Source organism: Lycorma delicatula, chromosome 9, assembly GCF_047948215.1.
Source record: "Lycorma delicatula isolate Av1 chromosome 9, ASM4794821v1, whole genome shotgun sequence".
Taxonomy (NCBI): domain Eukaryota; kingdom Metazoa; phylum Arthropoda; class Insecta; order Hemiptera; family Fulgoridae; genus Lycorma; species Lycorma delicatula.
The window spans coordinates 27,169,978-27,185,989 of record NC_134463.1 but is presented as its reverse complement, the minus strand read 5'-3'; the positions used below and the strand labels follow the sequence as shown (position 1 = coordinate 27,185,989).

The following is a 16,012-nucleotide window of genomic DNA, read 5'->3' as shown; positions in this document are numbered from 1 at the left end:
GCGACTTACGGCTGTTTTTTAAGTAAATTCCAGCCTGATTAAAAAACTCGTTAAAGCACATCAGATTCATCCTTCACATTAATGTAAGTGTAATTTTTCAATGAAAGCGTTGTTTTAATTATTGTATTGTTAAACCGTCGCAAATCACATGTTTAACAGCTAATTTTCGAGGTCGATGTGTTCTGAAGTTCAAACCCTAGTAAAAGTTAATTAATTTTATACTGATTTGATTTCTAGACAGTGGAAATTGATGTGCTTTATGGTTAGGATTCAATTAACCAAATATCTCAAGAATGGTCGGCCTGAGTCTGTACAAAACTGAACCTCATTTACATATCACGTACATCATCTTCATCTCATTCGATCAGGAGGGGGGTTGCTTATTTTCAATAGTTGAACAGATTGAAACGTCCAGATAGGAGAAAAAAATAATTAGATATAGTATATGTATAGTATGTGGTATATAGTATATATTTATATATACTATATATTTATATATATATATATATATATATACTAAAGTAAAAACTTAGTTACAGGAATATTATACTATCTTTTACGCATATTTCATTAATCTTCTTCATTTCTCGATTTTTTAACAAATTACTTGTATTCAATAAATGTATACTAGAATACAATAAAATTAGTGAGGGTAATAAGAATGGAAATGTATTACAATAAAAACGATATATTAAAACTATTATTAAATAATAGTTTATTTATACGAGTGAAATTTATCTGAAGTTAAAATTTTTATTTGTTTTAAGATTTTAACCCGGAAACATCCCTCACCGTTGAACACAAAAAAAGTACAACCCAAAAATATATATAAATTTAATCACTCCACTTATAAAAAATTTAGCGCTCATTTAAAAGTCATCGTTTGGCTCTACCAGTTTACAATTTGGGTCAATTTCACGTTGCATCCGCAATTAACAAATCGATTGTTCAAAAAATAATCATTCGATTTGAATTCAGCTTGTCACAATCGAAAGGTATATATGAAAGTTTACAACCAGCAACATTATGTTCCATAATTAATTACTCAAATCTGGACACACATTTACCTCTTTATTTTTTAAGCATTAGTAACATGGATATGAACATATAACTATTTTTTTTTCACTCTATTAAATTTTCCCAACCGATCATATATTAGAAAATTTTGATTTCAGAATAACTCTTATCTTATAGAAAATTTAATTGTAAACAACTTTATTTGTAAACGTTTCTTCGTAATTATTATAGATTTCGAGATAATTTGAAAATAATTCGTAAAAATGATCCCTTTTTAGTTTTTTTTTTTTAATAACGTCTAAAATTTTTCATATATTAATCCGACTGAAATGATTCCAGCAAAAAGCAAAGTTCCTCTTCTCCATATCCTGAACAATTTATAATTCGATTGGACTGTTATTAAAAAATAGCACATTATTTTATGAATTAAATATTAAAAAAAAAAAATGTATGAAATAAAATAATGCTATAAGCTGCCTTTTAACACAGGTAAAACCGGTAATAATTTTCATACACATTATTAAAAATTCACGAAATTGCTGACCCAATTAATTTCTTTAAAAAAAAAGCACCTCAAGGCAGTAAAGTAAACAGAATACTACATATATTATATAAGAACAGCTAACAGAATGAGTAAAACAGAGAAAATATGATATATATTAACTTACACTCCACAAATTTAAATGAACAACTTCAATAAAAGATACACAAATTATATTATACAAACAGTTCATGTAACTCCGTTAACCTCTCCCATTATTCTTCCATAATTAGTACAAACTAATAAAACAAACTTTGTTTTGTAGAACTTAGTGATATTTTATGAACAGATGCTTTTCGCTTTCTTGTTAAGCGTTCTTCTTCCATATTAACATTGCAACCACTTAACTCATATTAAACTTTATTCAAAATATTAAACACATTTGTAAAAAAAAGCTCATAATTTACTGAGTAGATAAAAACTAAAAACTTTTAAACATAATAAATAAGAGGAAAATTGAATACGTTTACATTGTTTGAAAATGCGGTAATTATGTAGTTTAGGTGCCTCACCTCGAAATCACAAAAAACATATCAAATTCATTAAAAAGTAATATTTATTCTTTTAATGATGTATTTTGGGTGTCGGAAAATAGTAAATTAGTAAAACTTTACATAGTGATACAAATAACACGTAACACAATGAAAATCGAAAAAAATACTTATATCATAGTGAAACATTATATTTAAAGATATAAACATGAAAATAAATTAGAAATCGTTAATCTAAATCAGATTGCGATGATACTTCTGCAGAATTATCACACACGAAAACTTAGTCGCCTTGTGAGAATACCAGACAACAATGTAATGTAATGAATAAGTTGTTAATAATAAAAGTAGTGTAGTGAATAAGACCCACCGGGTTGGTCTAGTGGTGAACGCGTCTTCCCAAATCAGCTGATTTGGAAGTCGAGAGATCCAGCGTTCAAGTCCTAGTAAAGCCAGCTATTTTTACACGGACTTGAATACTAGATCGTGGATACCGGTGTTCTTTGGTGGGGTTGGGTTTCAATTAACCACACATCTCAGGTATGGCTGAACTGAGAATATACAAGACTTTTACACTTCATTCACACTCATACATATCTTCCTTTGAAGTATTATCTAAACGGTAATTACCGCAGGCTAAACAGGAAAAAGAAAAAAAAGAAAGAAGTGTAGTGAATAAGAAGATTTCTACATTATCCGGAGGTGAGAATCTGCATTATCGAGTGTATCAATATTGAAATATCTATTTTTCCGACACTTCATTTCCATCATAAAATACATTTCAAAAGATTTTACAACTATTTGTTATGTTTTTTGTGATTTCGGATTTCGGGGTGAGGCACCACAACTAAATAATTACCGAAAATACATTCACCGCTTAAAAGTTTCCTACAATTCAAATCGCATATTATGTTCCTTTAATTAGTGATAAATTAATATTTTAATAATTCGCTACTCTTCCATTTATATTCATCTCAATCAGTTAGAATTACTTTAAACACATAACTCGTAATTATAGAAAAATATTGAAAATCTGAACATTGATATGTGTCTGTTAATAAAAAAAAAGAAAAACTTGATAATTTCGACAAAACGTAAGTTTCTACTGGTTAAATTTATATCATGGAATGAAAATTACAAGATTATGTTTCATAAATAATTGCTTAAATCTGGCGCTTTTTAACATTTTATTATTATCTTTAAGTAATGACAATAATCGTAATGAAAATTTGTAATTAATTAATTTTTTTTTTCAGTTATTAAACAAACGTGCCGTTTCTTTTTTTTTCATGTAGTTTATATTATAATAATAACGTATGCTAAATCTAGGAGCAATAACAGTTGCAGTTTATAACAGTTGGTTATAAATATAGAAAATATCTTTAGCCAGTTGATAAACTATGGCATTCCATACTCTCCTAAGTCATTTTTTTTTTCAAATTGTGAAACTAAGAAAAACACTAATAATTTGTGCAAAAGTAAAAAATTTCATCTGAAAATTTAAAAATATTTTTTGTCCTGCATATTCCAAGTCAATGACTTGGAATATGCAGTAATGGAATCAGTGATGGAATAGTCACGGACTTGGATAGTTTGGAATGAACTAAGTAATATTGTTTAGCTAATTATATTACTTAAAACTAATGACAAGGAGAAAATAATGACTATATATAATTTTTCATTATAATAAATTTATTAAAAGAATTTCCACAAAAAATATCTGTAGATGTAAGAGATTCTGGCGAAAAGGGAAAACATCAAACGTATATAATGTTTTTTTAACGTTTTAAAAAAATACAAAAATGGTTCATTTTCTTCACTGATATTTCCATAAGCCACCATATCATCTCCATTACGTTCAGTTCCCAAACAATAATCATAAAAATATTTTTCTTCATCATTAAGTGATACGTATAGCGAAAGTTTAACAACAACGTTCTTTTTTTCTTTGCTTATGTGACTCATAGACTGAATATTTGAAATGAGATCATATGTTTTTTCATTTAGCTGCACGTTTTTCTTTAACACTTCATTCGTATCTGGACTGTTAAAATAAACTTGTTTGGTTTGTATTTATTGAGAACCATTGCTATAAATAAGTATAATATTTTTATTAAGCACGGCTCATTGGTGTAAGTTTATAATTAAATTTAATATATAAAAAACCGCTAACCATCAAATGAATTTGACGCGTTCAAGCGCTTTCGGAATTAAATCCCATCTTCATGAACTCACATTATTCGTCATATTTGTAACAATAATTAAAACTTCACATGTTAATTGTATGAAAGTTGTGACATTTGTGTAATTAACAGTTGGTCGTCTTATTTTAAAATTATGTCAACGTAAACGTTCTGTCAGTGTGGTGGTCTCAACTATTCAGTTGACATAATTTTAAAATAAGAAACTGTGTCACAACTTTCATACAATTAACATGTGAAATTTTAATTATTGTTACAAATATGAGGAATGTGAGTCCCTGAGGATGGAATTTAATTCCGAAAGCGCTTGAATGCGTCAAATTCATTTGTTGGTAAGCGTTTTTTTTATATATTAACTATAATTACATAAACAAGTACTAGCTGATCAAAAGGTTTGATTGGAAGTTTTTGTTTAATTACGGTTTTTGATAATTGTTTATAGTCATACACTTACCAGTCTTGAATTAGTATTTTCAATAATTCAGTAAAACTAATAGTAAAAACGAGTATACACATCTTATTGCGTGGTGAATTGTGGTTACTTCAGTCTCTGTCAGCTGATTTGTTGACTTAGGTTTCTTTGGAAAACACCATATGACTTAGGCCAGTTTGGATAAAATTAAATATTTATTCAGGCATTATTGAGAAATAGAACAGTATATTTGAGACAAATAAAACAGTATAGTGTATTACTATACCACTTGACTACAAGATCTAACCTATTTTTTACAAAAAATTACTTAGGACAGTTTGGAATGTAGCTCAATTGATTTTTTTTTTGATTTTTCAGTAGAGTATTAAAATCCTTATCTTTATGTTACCTATAACTAAACTTAGAGTTCAAATCATTTGCTTAACTTATAAGTGATTTTATTACTGTTTTAATACTCCTCCCCCAGATCAAACAGTTCAAATATAGCATCCCTTCTTTGGTCTATATCTCTTTTACTGGATGTAGCGAGGAGTTATACCATGAAATATTTACATTTTCCGGTTCTTGTTAGCAGTAATGAAAAAAATCTATTTTATATTGTGATTTCGTTTGTTTATTTATTTATGCATTTCCCTTAAAAAGAATTTCCCTTTTAATGTATTTTTCCTTCTTAAATCAACCTTACCGTATTTTCTTTCAATCCTAACAATTTATAATTTAGAGTTTTTTTTTCCAGTAGTGTTAATAAAAATTATGCTAAATAACCAGTTATATGTGTATCCATTAATATTTTATTGTTTTTTAATCTTAATTTTCAGATAATCCATTACACTGCGGATGTGAACAGCAAGAACTCTGGGAATGGTTAAGAGATCATCAAAAATTAGTAGGCGGATTAAGATGTGACCAACCCCCAGAATTAAGAGGTTTATTATTTCTAGATCTTGAACCACCAAGATTCTGTTCGGCTCCACTCGTATTAAAACTAGCCATACAAGATATTCAACCATTTTCCGTCCTAGTTTCATGGCAGAGTAGAAATCATTCTGGTTTATACGGTTATAGAGTGGCATACCATGCTCTTGATAAGAATAATGAGGTAAGTTCAATTATATATTATTTATATATAGCTAAGCAAAGCGAGATTGATGATTGAAATACGTTTTTAATGGAGAGATGAAGCTTACATAAGCTGTTTTCTCCCATCATTGCTAGTGTAATGTGTGGGATAGATAAAAACTCTGATTTAAGGATACATTGCCTAAGTTTTGCTCGTAAAGTATGCATAAAATAAATCGTCGGCTGAGGAATGTGATTCTTGATCCTCGCTAATACGCAATAATTCCTGACGTAACTGATTTCGTTAGTCTTCCACTCAGTAGAAACTGCCAAGTATTTTCACAACTTTCAATTCGAAATCCATGCAGCTACGAACTGATTCGCTATCAATAAAGAGTGATTACTGTTTCTATTTCTGTGTTGTGTCTCCGCATTTATTTTTTTCGTTGCGTGCTATATAAATAAATGTATTTTCTTCGTTACGTGCTTCTGTTTTTGATTGACTAGATTAATATAAATCAAATAAATATTATGGCACACGCTAAAAATTTTTTATCTCATCCTCTGAAGTAATACCTAACGGCGGACCCGGAGGTTAAACAAAAAAATAAATAAATATGATGTTATATTTAAGCCTACTCTTTGTGAAATCACTAATCTCATGTACAGTATTATTAAACATTTCAATATAATCGTGAACTATCACACGTTAAAAAATCAAAAATCACATGAATCCTCTATTACTGTCTTTTCAACAGCAGATAATATTAGCACAGTTTAACCATAATCATTATAACTATCCATTCGGCTGTTTTATTTAACGAATAGAACTGCAATATAGTTTTATTTTTAAAATTGTTTAATATTCCTTTAATATGATATTATCTGTTTCATAGTATTTTACAATTTGAACAATTTAATATTTCACCTAATTAATTGGGTAATTAATTCAGTGTAATTTTTATATAATAAATAATAAAAATAAAATTAGTAGACGTACTTAATAACATGTGAAAAACACTATTTTTGGACTCTTTTTAATTGATCGGTTTTCTAATACTCTTTTTATAATGATTTAAATTATATAATAATATATCTTACAACTAGAGGTAAATGTGTCATGTTGCTCATATTATTCGTTCATATTTCATAGTTAATTTACATATGTATTACAAATTTTGACGTAAAACGTCTTTAAAATCACACCGAATCACACGGGTACCAGAACAGAAATTTGTAGCGTAACATAAAAGGTTGTCATGCCTTAATAGCTCCCTAACTATTAGTCTCAGAGACGTAAGTTTGGTGTCATTTTATAACTTACATTGTCAGCTCGCCGATACGACTTGAGTTTCCATCACTGGCGAGTGGGTTGGCGAGGAGGGGGCACAGCGCAAATCGGCCAAAACTGGCGCTCTCGCTCATTTCCGATCAGTGTAGCTCATGACTTAGACCTGATAGTGCGGTGATTCGTGTGTTTATGTTCAAAGTTTGTCGAGATAGATCGAATTAAGTAATAATAATTGTATTTTGGAAAATATTTATATGTAAAAAATTAAAATAAACGTGTAAAAAGTATACAAATTCAACATGTCAGCCTCAGCCCGCGTAAAAGCCAGCCGGAAATATAAATTACGCGTATCGTTGAAAAGGAGAGGTTATAGGCCACGCACAGGAACCCCAATGTCCGGTACTGAGAAAGCGAGACTGTTTCGGGAGCGTGCAAATCTGGCACGGTGTGCTCAGTGAACGACGCCGACGGCGCGGCACCTCTTTATGCGTTATGTCTTTTGCTTCTCATATCTCAGATCTTTTTTCCTGTTCAGCCTCTGTAATTACCGTTCAGTTATTACTTCAGAGAATGAATAAGGATGATATGTATGAGTGTAAATGAAGTGTAGTCTTGTACAGTCTCAGTTCGACCATTCCTGAGATTTGTGGTTAATTGAAACCCAACCATCAAAGAACACCGACATCCACGATCTAGTATTCAAATCCGTGTAAAAGTGGTTCAGTAAAGTCGGTTGACTTTACTGAACGCTAGAACTCTTGCCTTCCAAATCAGCAGATTTGGGAAGACGCGTTCACCACTAGACCAACCCAGTGGATGAAATATATATACTCATATCACAGACCGATCTTGAACAAACTTTTCGTCGACTATTAGTTGAGATAAATATCATGTACAATTTAGTGTCTGTTTTATGTTGAAATTAAATTTAATACGCAGTCAATGTCTCCTTTTTATTTTAATCTAATACACTAAGCGTGACTCGCTGTTATAGTGACAGGACAATTTGTAGAGGACCAAATGAAGGAACTAAAATTTTCCATTGGAGACCTTCAGTTTTGTTAAAAAAAAAAAAAATGTGGCTCTTCCATTTAACTCTACATACAAGTTGTTCGGTCTGTAGCTCGGAGGAACTTTATCCAAGATCTGTAACGTTTCACTTTAAATCAACAGCCGTGCGCCCCGATACAGACCCACCCGATTTTTTATGTTTAATATTGGTTTAATTATTCTTCTTATCGTTATGGTAAAAATGAGCACTTAACGGTTTCTTAATATTTTAATTATATAATTAAAAAAGAACTTTTTTTTTTAAAAAATCTAATTATAAATACTAATCAATCAGCTACGACTGAAAAATAAGATTTATTATTCTGTAGCATAATACTATAACAAAGAGGTTTATAGTTCAGTACGCAAAGCAAATAGAGGCAACCAGTAACTGATGTGTCTACCTCACTATTTACTTAACAACAGGTATAACAACGCTCTCTCTTCGAACCTTGAAGTCTCCGATTTCAGAATTCAGTCTCGCTAAGCTAAGTGATATACGAATAATAAAATTAGAATTGTATATAGATTAGAATAACAATATCTTATGATAAGCTTTCAAATGTATCCGTTACATTTGTTTCAACGTACTTACTAATTCTACATTTATTATGTAAATAATATTTTCTACGAAATAAAGAATGAAATGTAGTTAAACGTGTAGTAATTTACTTTTGCCTTTGATAATACGAATATGCTTTATAATCGGCGTTGATCTCTCATAAATTCTATCAATTAAAATAATAGTTCCTTTTTATTAGTATTGAATTCACATGTTAACGGTGAATTTTAGTTGTTGCATCCTAGTCGTAATTTCCTTCACAGAACTGGCCAGCTCTAGACGTAACCTACTTTGTCATTGGTGAAAATGTAAATATGGATGATAAAATAGAATTATTTTAATTATAATTACGGATCAATTGTCGAGCTTGCAATCTGTTGTAAAAGTATAATCTCAATAAGATATAAAATTCAGTCGTTTTTTGATAGAACTAATCCATTACCAAACCGTTCTGTTTTATTTTATCCGTAATTTTTTAACCTCTCTGATTTTCATCTACCTTTTTTTTCTCTTTAGTACTATTCCATATTTAAATATAAAAAGTTTATATAAATTTATATTTAACTTTTTTTTTTATTTCGAAATAATTTTTTTTAATTTTATTTTTTAGATATTTTTTTAACTCTCACTGCTTCTCTTCGACATACTAAAGGTTAAATTCCTGTCATATTTTAACTTTAGACGATATTAAGAGAGAGAGGTTTCTTTTTGCGACGGTGAACAGTTTCGTTTTATATGTTGCTTCCATAACTAATAAAAAAAAATCCAATTTTAAAGTTATTCAGTGTGAAATGTTATAAATATTTATATTAAAGCTCTTTTAACAAAATTGATGAAAACCTATTCTGTTTGTTACTTTCATTCAGGACAAACCAATAAAGTAAATAATATACTAGCATAACACTTCAGTTTTGACCTTTATATATAAAATACAAAACCTGTTCTTGACAGAATTTTAAATATTTTTTTAAGAAATAATATTGGTAGTATAAAATATGTAATATTAATATTGATATATTTTTGATTTATCCACTATGTTCTCGAAAAATACAAAAAAATGATCTTATTACTTTATAAAACAATAACAATATTAATATTGAAAAATCACTAAAACGTGTTATAACATGATGTTACAAACTCTTTTATTAACTTAAATTTTAATAAACACATTTTAAAAAAGTTGACAACAACGTTGTTATACTTTCTTGAAATTAGTTACGTGTTCTTATACTGGCTGATTATCCATTTTTTCCCGTGTATTTATTTTTCCCAATCTTCTCTTTGACAGGAAATTGAATCAAATCTATCTACAGTGTAAAATCAAAGTAATTTTATTTAAAGGTTTTTTAAAAGTATAAGTACAGTCAGTACACAAACTATGAAGTATTCGTTCTATTCAACTAAACTTGGATTTAAATTCATCGGGACTGTCACCAATAAACCTAGCACCCCAAAACTCAATAGTTTTGGGGTTGCTAAACTATGGAGTTTAAACTTATGGTCGAATCCATATTTGAACATGAAAAATGGATTATTTTTACTATACCACCTACCCTCTCACTATCATAGGGCTGATAGGGATATCTACGCTCACAGTATTTTTTTCCAGAAAGTAAGTCATATATGTCCCAAGTTTGCTTGAAATTGCAACAGGCGTTTCATAGTTTTGCTGAAAAACACATACATACATACATACACACACACACACACACACACACACACACACACACACACACACACACACACACACACACACACACACACACACACACACACACACACACACACACACATATATACATACACGAGCTCTGTTCAAAAAATAACCGAACTTTTTAATTACGCGCCAACGAAAATATTTAGTGACGTGAGGTTGGCAGCATTGTTTTCCGCATAACCCCCCTATAATCACATGTTCTTGGATCGTTGATATCTTGTTTAGTTTTCGTGTTATTGTTACTTGGGTGCAACATGTTTAAGTGTTAGTAGCGATTTTAGTAAGTTACGATTTTTTATGTTTGAACTTTTGTCTCGATGTCGTAGTCGTAAACCCAGCTTTCATCTCCCGTTAAGATCTTTTGCATGAATGTTTTATCGTTATCGGCTTGTTCAAGAAGTTGCCGGCAATTGTCCACTTGATGATCTTTCTGCTGTTCGGTCATCAAACGAGGAACAAACTTTCCTGCAACTCGATGCATGTTCAGTTATTCAGTAAAAATGTCACGGGATGATCCAATCGAGATGCTAACCCTTTCTGCAAGTTCTCTGATAGTCAATCGGCGATTTGCACGCACGATCCTTGATATTCTGAACGTATGTCATCAGTTGAAGTCGAAGGCCTTCATGGTCGAGGGTCATCCTCAATTGACTGACGACCACTTTTAAATCGTGAAAACTATTTGTAGCATTGCATACTACCCAGAGTATCATCTCCGTAAGCTTGTTTCAAAACGAGAAAAGTTTCTGTGAAAGTTTTCCCCAGTTTCATGCAAAGGTTTTTGTTGTATCGTTCGTTGCTCCCGAAAAACGTACATTACAAAAATCGCTACTAACAGTTAAACACGTTGCACTCAAATAACAATAACACGAAAACTAAATGAGATATCAATAATTCAAGAAAATATGATTATAGAGGAGGTTATGTGGAACAAAATACTGCCAACCGCCGTTACTAAATATCTCCGTTGGCGCGTAACGAAAAAAGTTCGGTTATTTTTTGAACAGACCTCGTGTATATAGTAGAAAAATATTAAACGATAATATTTTAATAAAATTTCATCATAATTTACCCCGATCCGCAAGAAAGAAATTTTAGGTAACTTTTTATTGGTTGTACATTTTCCAGTGGAGTCTTTTTTTAGTTTCCTTCATTTAATAAACGTAGAAAAATCAAACGATTTTTTTTTGGAAGGTTATTCTGTAGGTGGGGTAGCAGAAAAAATCGATTATATATTAATCTTTTAAACATTTTTGGTTTATTTAAATATATAATGACAATTTTACGATAAAACTTCAATAATAATAAGTTACCGCAACCCCAAAAAATAAATCTTAGGTAAATTTTTTTCATGTAAAATTATTAGTTTTCCACTATGTAAGAATAAATAACCAATATCAGGAAAGTATTACGACCTTGTTATCAGCTTTTTTATTTAATTTTTAAATTAAATAATAATTTAAATGTTATAAAACTGCATCTAAATTGTTAATACGAATTACGTTCAACTATAGTAAATGTTCTTAGTCTATACAGATACGTATATGTTGTAAATGTATTTTTTTATTTTTAGGTAAGAGGTAAGATGCTTGATAGAACTGCTCGAGCTGTAAAATTGCTTCGACTAAGTCCAGATACGCATTATCGGATTTGTGTTTTGGGACTTGGAAGCTGGGCTGAAAGCAGACACAATCATTCTGAACTAATGTCATTGATCGATTCTCAAACGAGTCGCTGTACTGAGGTAAATATAGTATTAAAAAAATACAGTTACAAAATTAATTTTGTGTGTGTTGGTAGTGTATATATACGTGAAACAAAGTTTATTTGTTTTATTTCATACTCTTTGCTTGCTTTGTTTTGTATTTTTTTTTTTTTAATTTTTAATAAAATACAGCTGTTGTCCATATTTACCTATTTATTCATTTTGTTTACATGTGAATTTAAAACAAAGCAAAAGTTAAATTTAATTTCGTTTCACTATTCGTAAAATACATTTTTGAATGTTTTTCTTTTATATTATTCATTATCAATTAACTGACTTTCAACAGTTTTTTTTTTTTTTTTTTAATTAAAAACCTAATAATAGGTGTGAAGTTTAATGTATTGTAAAAATAAAATGATTTAAACTTCAAATTAAGTAGCGGGAATTGAGTTAGTGTAGAGAGTTTTGATTATTCTTTTTTCAGAATCGTAATTAATCTCGTCTGTTTTGAATAAAGTAAATATAATACTTTATTTTTTAAATTCATTATAATTTATTGATAAAGCCATAATAATCATAATCCTATTGGTATTATCTGTCTTCCATAAGTAACTACTGTCAAATAGAAATTAAAAATTCATTGGATAATTTATTATTATTATTATTATTATTATTAACGTTATTAAAATATTCACTTGACTGAATATTCAAAGTTTATTTATTGCATCTTTAACACAATTTTCAATTTGGACTGTGAGGATTTTCTGTATAAAACATTATACGGCATTATTTCTAATTACTGTAAATATTTTTTAAAGGTTTCCATTAGATTTTTTTTACTTTCTAATTATTCTTCTTTCTTTATTTCACTACTCCTCCTATCACCATAAATTTCATTACTTTATTAAACACTTCTCAAGAGCGTTTAGACTTACATAAATGCAATTCCGCTTAGTTTCTTCGATATTTTATTACAGTACAAGAAGCGTGGATTCAATATTATACGCCAGAAATCAAACATTAGGTAGAAGCAGATGAAAGTGACCAAAAAAAATCTAAAACGGTTAAATTACCAGGAGAAATCATGATTACGTTTTTTATCGGATTATCGTGGTTTGGTGCTCATAAATTACCTGAAAATAGGGAGAACCATAACCGGGGAGACTTACTCTTCAATACTTGACTGATTGAAGAGTACTATTCAAGCAAAACCGTCCATATCTTTTTTTTTTACTTTTCTGTTTAGACTCCGGAATGTATTACTCCAAAGAATGAATGAGGATGATATGCATGAACGTAAATGGAGTGTACTCTTGTTCAGGCTCAGGTCGACCATTCCTAAGATGTGTGGTTAATTGAAACCCAACCACCAAACAACACCGATATCTACGATCTAATATTCAAATCGTATAAAAGTAATCTTTACTAGGATTTGAACCCTCGGTTGGTTAAACATCCATATCTTTCTCGCTTTTTCCTGTTTAGCCTCCGGTAACTACCGTTTAGATAATACTTCAGAGGATGAATGAAGATGATATGTATGAGTGTGAATGAAGTGTAGTCATCCATATCTGACCAAACAAAAAGGATCTTTCAACATGATAATTCGCTTCCTCACACACCTTGAGTTGTTGCTGGAATATTCCATGACCTACGCTTCGAAATGCTTCCACATATTCCGTATTCGTCAGATTTGCCTTCCAGCGATTACTTTCTCTTCCCAAATCTGAAATGGCTTGCTGGACGAAGGTTCATTTAAAATTATTTAGTCAAAGCTGAGACAAAGATAAGGATAAAGATTTGGATAAAGGAATTATATTGAGGATATTAAATAGTTGAAAATTATTTAGTGTAAGTGCACTGAATTGTAAAGTCACTACGTTGAAAAATAAGATAAAAATTTCTGAAAAATCTTATGTTTTCTTTGTCAGCCCGAGAACTTTCCTAACAACCTTCTGTTTCTCACGAAATGTTTGGATTAGAAAGTATTAAATATTATACAATAATTTTTTCCAGTTTACTAGTTAATACTGTAAAAATTCTCTATACTACTGACTTATATTTTTATTCTGATCATACGTCATAAAGTATGCTACCTGTAAATTGCACTGCCTACCCTGTTAGTTGTTATTACTGGAAATCTGTTATTAAGTCACTTCACCATGTTAACAGCAACCAATCAATAACTATAATCTGTAGTCTAACGTAAAACACACATGTTAAATTATCTTGTAACTGCGCTGTGGATGAGTATGTGACCTACAATAATTTGTGGCGTTATAGATAGGCTTCAATGGTAATTGATTTGCTTGGCATTTCCCCCGCCACCACCCCATTCGGTCGCCCTAAAGCATAAATCCGAATGTCTGTGCCATAACCGACTGCTGATTCTTGAAATAGTTCAGCGACCAGTTTCCTAACTACCTCCTAGAGCTAACCTAACAACGTGAGCGGACTAAGCGTGGTACCATACACCACTTGCTTTAATGTTACCACGCCTTTACACTACATGTTTCAATGTTAAATTGGTTTGCTTGGCAATTCTCCCGCCACCATCACATTCGATCGCCTTAAAGCCTAAGACCGAATGTCTGTGCTACAAACGGCAACTGAGCCTTGAACAGTTTAGCGACAAGTATCCTAACATAGCTCCTAGAGCTTACCTAACAGCATGAGCGGACTAAGCGCGGTGCCATACAACACCGGCTTACGTGTCCCAACCGCTCACTTGTTATATATTTACTAAAATGGGTAGGCGCACCCCGTCATCTACTAAAAATATACACATCTATAAATAAAATTTATTTCGTCTAGACTGCAATTCGCTGCCACGTCTAGGACGCTGAATGCCAGCAAGTACCTGTCCAACATTTTATAGCGCTTGGAGCCATAATAATTGGCTGGTGGTCAGTCATACTCAGGGTTAGCTTCCCACGGCAATGAAGTAAGAGTCTTTCCCTTACGTAAACTGCGGATGCCGGTTGAACAGAACAATTGCATCTAGGAACTCCCACACGGTCCGACAATGCGGATGTCGCCACATGCTTCAAAGGTATGATTGATTTGCTTGGCATTTCTCCCGCCACCACCCCATTCGGTCACCCTAAAGCATAAGACCGAATGTCTGTGCCACAAACGGCTACTGATTCTTGAAACAGTTCAGCGACCAGTTTCCTTTCTAGCTCCTAGAGCTAATCTAAAAGCGTGAGCGGAATAAGCGTGGTACATACCTCACACTCGTTTGCGTGTTCCACCGCCCGTTTGTCGTACATCACTAAAATGGGTAGGCGCAACCCGCCAACTACTAAAACATATATGACTATCAATAATTAATTTATTTCGTCAAAGACAGAAATTCGCTGCCACGCCTAGGCCGCTGAATGCCAGCAAGTACCTGTCCATCATTAAAGCGCGTGGAGCCTTAATCTGGCCGGTAGCCAGCTATATTACTCGATTAGCTTCCTACAGCAGCGCGGTAGAAGTGTTTTCCCTTAGGTAAACTAACTACTGATGTCGGTTGAACAAAGCAACCGCATTAAGGAACTCCCACACGGCCCGACAATGCGGCTCTCGTCACATTAACTCGCCGCTTGTCAGTGGCCAATTTTCCCTTTGACCTCTAAGTTCCAGGGTGGCCTGTGTTCTGACCCCCTCAAGAGCTGGCAGTCGAACATCATGAGTTCGTTCGACTGGACCTCCCCGCAGACGCACAGTCATCAGCTGCCAGGTGGAACCAAAACAAATATTGGTTTAAATTTACATGGTTGGAGAGCACTCGGGCTCCCGTTTCCCTTAGAAACGAAGGAAAGGCATACCCCCCCCCCCCCAACCAACCAGATCCTGTATAAATCTATACAGAGACTTTCCCTTAGTCGTGGCATGCTTCAGCGGTAAAGGGAGTTTATATAAAATTCATATTTGCTATTCTTCCATTATTTATTCTAC

General features: G+C 31.7%; 1 protein-coding gene across 2 annotated transcripts in view; it reads left to right on the top strand.

The window, feature by feature from the left end:
* The window catches only part of LOC142330059 (uncharacterized), a 622,505-nt gene that overhangs the window by 603,163 nt on the left and 3,330 nt on the right, over positions 1 to 16,012 (top strand). For both annotated transcript variants that reach the window (XM_075375092.1, XM_075375093.1), the window contains exons 4-5: positions 5,502 to 5,782; positions 11,936 to 12,106. In XM_075375092.1, the coding sequence (XP_075231207.1) occupies positions 5,502 to 5,782; positions 11,936 to 12,106 (452 nt within the window). The remainder of the gene's footprint in view (positions 1 to 5,501; positions 5,783 to 11,935; positions 12,107 to 16,012) is intronic.